Genomic DNA, 8,057 nt, shown 5'->3' with positions numbered 1-8,057 from the left:
CTGAGCTCTCCTGCATGGCAGTGGGCTGCACACCAGTTTCTCTCCTTGATTACAGATGCCTTTCAAGGTTACTTTTTGAGGTTGAGAGATTCCTTGCCACAAGAGATCCTCGGTGACTAATAGCACACTAACTCTGAGATCTTAGGTAAGTGATATGAAGGATTGATTGCACATATATAATCCTTTAGAGATAAACCGCTGACCAGGTCTGAAGTAAAATCTGGATTCCGTTGCACCTAAACTCATCTCTGAGAAGTTTAGAAAGGAAGGGGGTCCTTTCTGAGCATTGTGGCTCAATGGGAGAGTCTCCCTGACAGTTTTGTTTGACCCTGTCCTCTATGCAGTAAATAATCAAGTGTACTTTGCCATTGAACCTTGTAAACCACTGTCATATTTACTATCAAACTTTGTTTTACATCAATAAACTTCTCTCTTACCAGCGAAATGCACCACTCCATCTGCAACAGTTGTCTGGAGGTGGAAAACTTAACAGTTTGCTACGCTGTCAATGTTTTAAGATTAGATGGGCAGCTCAGTCCTGCAGTACAGTCAGGGAATGGATCACATTCCTATCTCTGCCTATGGCATCAACTTCATTCTTTGGACTCGCTTTCTGCATCACAGACTTTTTAAATCAAGGCTTGGAGTGACAACTGCCTTCTCCTGTGTACCTGTACACCCAGAGCACTGTTCGAACAGTGAGTTGATCCTGTGATAGAAACTGCATAAGCAGCGGTGTTAGTTCTTCACTTTCCAGTTCCGTGTCTCCCCTGACAACACCAGGGTCTGTTGACATCTGGATTAGTAAATGCCCCACAGCCTGATCACAGATGTCATCAAGAAGAAAGGAAGGCTCAGCCTACACAAACGCACCAGTCACACTGCACTATCAGAAGAGCCAAACTACATGTGCATAGGAAGTCCAATGCTTCCCAGCTACGTGGTATTTATTGAATGAGTGCAAACAACTCCTGAACGTGCCCAGGAAGGCTCATCTGCCATGGACATGCCTCTCTGCCTCCCTGTGGCCCAAAAATCAGCTAGGACAGAGCTGCTACTACACAGACAACACATGCAGCTGAAGAATGAGATCTTCTTCCCCAAGGACTCTGGGGAAGCAGACAGCAAGCAAAGCAAGGCCAGATGAAGCAATGGTTGCTGTGAGTCAGTCAGCCCAGCACCAGTTCCCATCTACTCCAGTTCCTTGCTCTTTTGACTCATAATAAATAAGTCTTGTTTCACTGCTAGCACTTAGCGATTGAGACCACCCCGTAGAAAATTTTCAACAATATTGCTTTTACTTCAATCTTTTTCCTGTTTTTTAACCAGAGGTATCTGAGCTGGCAACCCACCACGAGTTGTGATGCTGCAGGCACAGAGCCCTGCGCTCAAAGGAAAGCAGAGCTGGTCAGGGTATTCCAAGTGGGCAACCTCACACCTCAGGGGAGCTTTCAAACAACACTACGATGAAGAGCCAGAGAAATCTGGGGAGTAATAGCATGAATTGTGGGTGCTTGAAGGTCATGGAGAAGAAAAAGGGCTGTGCTGCCCCACTGTCTTTCCAGTTCCCCTTGAGGAAATCATAAGTACCACCACCAAGAAAAGAGAGTAAATACTAAACTGAAAGAGACCTGAGACCCCTGACAGACACCAAAACAGGCAGGACCCTCTACTGAACTTTAGGCAATGTTTGGCTCTTCAGCTAAACTGCTTCACATGCCATCCACTCCCTTCTCCCTGACCCACGGTTTCATACCCTAAACAGCCTTATTCTTTCTGTCCAGAGCACCATTCCAATTATCCGTGGGCTGTAAGGAGGCCACTACAGCTACACCAGTATAAACCAGTGTTACAAAGGAGAAAACCAAGCCCTTTGCCTTTAAAGCTCAACTGATTTCCATGGTGAGTACTTTCCCATTCAATCCTCTTCACTGTAACTCACAAAAGTAAAATAAATACTCTGCAGAGGTAGTATCTGGGTTCAGCCATTATTTTGTTAACAAATGCACACAGTGCTAGTTATTATCATTAATTCAATAAACAGTCTTTATTCTGCTATTTTAAAAGAGATAATAGCAGCAGCCTGCATTAAAAATACCTTTTACAGTGTAAAAACCAAACAAATTGCCACAAATAGCAGAGGAAACGTCACAGGCTACAACTTCTCTAGAATCACACACCAGTTGCCCTGATCATAGTAACTCTTTTGAACCCTCACACAATCCAAGGATCTACATGCTGCTTCCAGTTCCCCTTCACAGAACACATGGTAATAACGGTGGAAAACAGAGCTGAGATCTTGCAGCTCCTTAAAGCCGGCTGGAAATGACGCTGTACTGACACCTTCCCCTTTCTTTTCAGTGTCACCTTTCAGGTGCCAGGGAACCAACAAATCTTGAGAGTGAAAGGAGGTTCGGTTAGTGTGAACAGGCAGTTTGGAGTCTGCGACTGATTTTGCGTCACAGCCTTTGTCCTTTGTGTCATTAAGGAGTCTGTCAGAACATGCTGAGTCTTGGCTGCGGTTATCAGGCATTTGATCACTAAGCGGTCTCTGGGTTGTGCCAGTATTGATTTCCTCCTCCTTGGCTTTACTACCGCTCTTTTCCTTAAGGTATTTAGACTTCTGGTTTTTGTACTCTTGCTCCATTGCCCAGACATAAATGAGTGCCGTTCCACCAGGTCTTAGAAGCCGGGCTAGTTCACGGATAGCAGCCAGTCTCCTCTCCTATAAAGGAAAAGCAAAGGTGTGAAGCTACTACATAAACAAAGAGACAGGATATGGAATGGCAGCAATTCCTCCTTACCATTCCACTATTCATATTCTTGTCCATCGCTACGTGCAAGCCAGGACATTTTTCTGAACAATATTCTCTTTCAATTTGAAAACAGTGCTGTGCTGAGCAGGATTTCTCAGACATATATCAGCCCAGCTGGAAATGGCACATGCTTCTTCAAGAAGGCCGTTCAGTATCCAAAATCCCTGATCTAGATCTACCATTATTCATAATACACGCCCTAAGTTTGCAGCTGAAGGAATCAGATCTATAGCTTAAGCATAGGTCCTCTGACCAGGCAAATGAAGACACATCAACCTTCTCCAAAACAAACTTCTTCCTACTTTTTTATACTGCATTTTGAAACATTCGCTGCATATCTGGTATGGAGAGGCCACTGGCCCCCACCTCAGATTATGGTTCCACGGTCTAAAAAACTTGTCACGATTGCATATTTCATGCCGAGAGAAGCTTAGGTGGCCCAGAGATATGACACATTAGCAGTGTCCCTGGTGTTCTTTGCAGATGGACAAAAAAGGCACAGAGGAAAACAAAACATGAGATCTGCTCAAGATCCGAGCTGGGAAGTAACATATCTCTGACTCCCAGTGTCATTCACTGTAAACAGATGAAAATGAAATACAAACATCAAGATTGAAGTGCCAGATAAGAGCAAGAGCACCTATTAAGCGGAGGAAGAATATAAAGAGAAAGCCTGAGAAGCAGCATCAGCATAAGAAGCCAAAGGCATCTTGGCCAGTAACAGAAACAGTGTGGCCAGCAGGACCAGGGAAGGGATTGTGCCCCTGTTCTCAGCACTGGTGAAGCCACACCTCGAATCTGTGTTCAGTTTTGGGCCCCTCGCTACAAGAAGGACACTGAGGTGTTGAAGTGTGTCCAGAGAAGGGCAGTGAAGCTGGTGAAGGGGCTGGAGAGCAAGGGTTAAGAGGAACAGCTGAGGGAACTGGGGTTGTTTACCCTGGAGAAAAGGAGGCTAAGGGGAGACCTTTTCACTGTCTACAACTGCCTGAAAGGAGGCTGTAGAGAAGTGGGTGTTGGTCTCTTTTGCCAAGTGACAGGTGATAGGACAAGAAGACATGGCCTCAAGTTACACCAGGGGAGATTCAGATTAGACATTAGGAAAAATTTATTCACCGAAAGGATTATAGGGATCTGGTTTAGTAGTGGACAGGTACAGTTGGACTCAATGACCTCAAAGGCCTTTTCCAACCAAGCGATTCTATGATTCTATAAGCAGCTCAACTCTGCTCTGACAACTGCATGCACCAAGTGCAAACCTTCGATCTCCCTGCATTCTGTTCTTCCCTTTTATTTCCATGAGCCCAGACTAGCAGGTTTTTTATAACATTAGGAGCTTTGCACAGCAAAAAAAAAAACAACAGTGCAGTGGAGCACAGAGAGAGGTGACTCACCGCTGTTGAGAAATGGTGGATTACAGCAATAGAGATGCAGGCATCACAAGAACCACTGCAGATTGGCACCGACAGGGCATCACAGACAAAAGCCTGGAAATTTTTTTCTCCACAAATATCCACAAGGTTTTTGCTGCGATCACAGCCAACCTGTAACAGAAAGTGTTTCATTAAGCTTTTCATAAGAGGATAATTACAAGACTGGAAAATGATTTTCGCTTGATGCTTACAGCAATAGAGTCATCACAGTCTCCTACTGAGGTAACACATTTTACTTGAACATGAAAATGAGTGTGAGAAAATTGCCTTAAGTAAGAGGAATATATGGTTCCCAAGTATAGGTAAAAATTAAAAACCTGACAGTTAATGAAAACAAAGATGGTAGACTGGGTATTAGCTCGTTACAGTACCCTGATTTTGATCCAGCTTAAGACAGAACAGGCTTAAACTTAACTGTTCCTCAAAACTGACTCTTAACATATCTTGAAACCAGCAAAATGAGATGTGACCTGACCTAACCTAGCCTCAGTATAGTCTTTTCCTATAAAATTACCTTTGTAGCAGCCATTTGAAGCAGGCAAGTACTGAATTGCATAAGCTGAATCTGCAAGTGTAAACGACAATCTGGTGGCATCACTGAAGTAAGTCACACAGCGTCACTAATCACCAGGTTTCATCATTTCAGTATAAGTAGAGAAGTGCTTGGGTACAGTCCTCTTCATCCTCACCATCACAATGCACAAAAATTGTAGCACATAATTTTCCTGTCCAAATAAATTGACTTGTAGGAACCATTTCAGGACACCTCATTTCTTTTTTTGTCCTCTTTGTACCTTACCCAATGTCCACGTCAAAAATGGTAAGAAAAATCATGTAGGAGAGTTCTTTTACATGCTTGCATGAAAACAATAAATCCAAACTGATCCAAACCCTTCTGAAAGAACAAATGCAGCGAGGTATACGCCACCCTCATTTTCATGTCTGCCGCCCACATTAAGTACACAAACCAAAGCCCTGCTACCAAGTCATATATCAAACTCAGCTTACATGAGTATATTAAATTTATTTTTGTTTTCAATGATCAGCAACAAGTAGATAGTAGACAACAGACTGAGAATTCTAAATAATTACTGCTGACAGTGTTTATTGCATTTGACACAGACAGAATACTAAACCATCCTTGATGCAACGAGAATAGCAAACAAGTTACTCTGGTTAATCAACCCAGAAGAGACAACAGTACTGCTAAAATTAAAAATCTCTTTTACAATGATTAATGAAAATATATTTATTTTCCATTATAACTCTTCATTTTAGCAGTTCAAATTATTTTAGCTAGCAGTCTATCATCACAGTTTTGAAGAAAAAAAGAATTCTGATCCGGTAACATGTCTTGAAAGCTTCCAGGTGAGCTGCTTTTCTAGTAAGTTCCCTGACTTTTGGTCCAAAGCAAATGAAAACAGTTGTGAGAATGCTGAACTGACAACTCAAGATAATCCTCCACAAAACCAACAATGTGAATATATATATACATCTCCCTGACAATTAGCTCTAAACAGACCTGAAATGATCAATGCTAGCACTGCTTTCTTCTGCTTTATTCCTTGCCCTTGTCTCCGAGCCTATTGAAGCACTGAGTAAATAGCATTATGTATGATTAAAAAAAGGAAACTTGTTTACTTCGAAGTAAACATAAATCCCCATCATTTCACACTGGAAGCCAACTGAAGTGTCTTTAAATTACTCCCATCATGGAATGGATTTAGCTGACAACCTGCAGGTTAGAGATTCCACGCCTCATTACCAGTGCCTTCAACTACTTTTGCAATTAAAACATTAGCATGCAGCATTTAATAAGACTCAAAGGGCCAAATTCATTGCTGGCAGAAGGAAAGGGGAAGAATACTTGCAACTTCCACTGACAACAAGCTTTCCCAGAAAGCTTCAGCCCTGCATGCCTATAGTAAAACCAAGCTGGATAACGGAACTCAATCCTCCCCTCCCAACGTGACCTTGAAAAGGACTACACTGCATGCTGATGAAAACCAATGAGCTGAGGATGAGAACAAAGGCATGACTGCCAGAATCTGAAGTCCTCATTTGCATCTAAATTATATCAAATAATTACAAAGTCAGGCTTACTTGTATTGTCATACTTATTAAAGGCAACCTACATCCAAAGCCAAAAGGTTCTGGTTTGCCATGAAAATTGAGACCTTGAAATGGATCACTTTGAATGGATCACAACTGCTCAAAATAGGTATATTAGGCTAAAACTTTACATGTTTTTAAATCTAAACATTATAATAGGTGAAACATATGCATATATGCATAAATGCTGAACACAGGGAGTCACCACAAACATGCCTGGTGCTGGAGCTAAGCACACTTAGCATCCTCACAAGAATTATCTCTGCATGGTATTTTACAAGAATTATAATCACAACATCCCTGCATTTTCTAGCTTACAAGAAATATGCATTCATTAAAATCCAAAATACACTGGTTTCAGTTGCTTAGAAAATAATAAGCCAGCAAAAAGCAGGTAATTTCAGCGATGAAATGCCAGTTTACAGCTGGGAAATGAGCCTCTCTTCGATTTCTATGAGCACAGAAAACATTCACAGTGAGGGGCAGAGACCCCTAACTCAACAATTCCCAATTCTGTTACCGACTTCTACATTCTAAAGCACGTAGAAGCTTCGATGTGATGAAGCTTCACTTACAGAAAAACAGTTCAAAGGAAAGTTCTAGTTTAGAAAAGTTTTTATTTTTCTTTCTCTAATTAATCATGTAATCAAAGCATTTTAAAAAAATCTCAAAATATAACTGGAGTGCTTTATTTTTTGCCTGCTCATCTCTCCAATTCTGATACTCAGGACAAAGCACACTGTCCTGCTGACACCTGTTCTAGAAAATGAAAGAAAGGCAGACAAATTGCTATTAGTTCAGTGCCTAAAACCAACAGAATCCAGTGCATTTCAGTGATCCTAGTCATGTATATCAAAAAAGTTCCCCATTTCTTATTATTTGTGAATTATCCTTATCATTTCTTACACTGTTTCCCAGCTTTCCTTGCTCAAACCTCCCAATTTCTCATATATATCTTGAAGAGCATGGCTGACTATTAGGCTGAATCCATCTCTTAGCCAGTCCACCTCTAAGCAAGTTGCTGAATATCACAAACCTTTATACTAATGTAAGTATCAAAAAAGACTAAGATAAAAGAGGATAAGGGAAGAGAGAATCAAATGCAACTCTTGTGATTTGCCCCAGTTTGCAGCAGCTCTGTATTGGCTTCCTGGGAATGGGGTAACACGCATCCTCCTCCTTTGTGTTCCCAGGCACCTTGACTTCCATTGTTTCAGCCAGGAGTAGTGAAACTAAATTTTCTAAAATCTGCTTAATGCAGAGGTTTGGAATAGAGAAATAATTAGCTTGCTTTGTAATGGTGCTGCAAGTCTGCAAGAGATAAATTCTCCCGCAAGCTTAAATAAAAACAGGTAAAGGCAAGTCGACGTCGCCTACCATTATATATTTTCTTTCTATGTTATCTCATTATAACTAACTCTACCTGGTAGAATTAGTTCATTTAAGTATCTGGAAACCTGACTGATTCAGCACATTAGAAACTGATGAAGAAAACAACATCTAATTCTGAAATTCAGCCGCCAAACAGAATTATGTGGCTCCCCGGAGAAACACTTCAGCTATAACTAATAGCATGAGAGCCTCAAGGAACCAAATTACATTCCAGCAAACACACACACACACAGAAAAAGAGACACCAGCACAGCCACAGCAAGACAGACAAATCTCCTTGCTCCGGTTGGTCTGAGTCAGGCCTTTA

The 8,057-nt window shown here is 41.6% G+C and overlaps 1 protein-coding gene across 4 annotated transcripts in view; it reads right to left on the bottom strand.

The window, feature by feature from the left end:
* Positions 1 to 1,975: 1,975 nt before the first annotated feature.
* The window catches only part of ALKBH8 (alkB homolog 8, tRNA methyltransferase), a 55,141-nt gene continuing 49,059 nt past the window's right edge, over positions 1,976 to 8,057 (bottom strand). For 3 of the 4 annotated variants that reach the window (XM_069883501.1, XM_069883502.1, XM_069883500.1), the window contains exons 11-12: positions 4,208 to 4,357; positions 1,976 to 2,725 (exon numbers count right to left, since the gene is read on the bottom strand). In XM_069883501.1, coding sequence (XP_069739602.1) covers positions 2,156 to 2,725; positions 4,208 to 4,357 — 720 coding nt within the window. In that variant the 3' untranslated portion in view covers positions 1,976 to 2,155. The remainder of the gene's footprint in view (positions 2,726 to 4,207; positions 4,358 to 8,057) is intronic. The other variant, XM_069883503.1, reaches the window with a different exon arrangement.

Source organism: Phaenicophaeus curvirostris, chromosome 1, assembly GCF_032191515.1.
Source record: "Phaenicophaeus curvirostris isolate KB17595 chromosome 1, BPBGC_Pcur_1.0, whole genome shotgun sequence".
NCBI classification, from domain to species: Eukaryota; Metazoa; Chordata; class Aves; order Cuculiformes; family Cuculidae; genus Phaenicophaeus; species Phaenicophaeus curvirostris.
The sequence above is the reverse complement of the archived record's forward strand: the minus strand, read 5'-3'. Positions and strand labels throughout refer to the sequence as shown.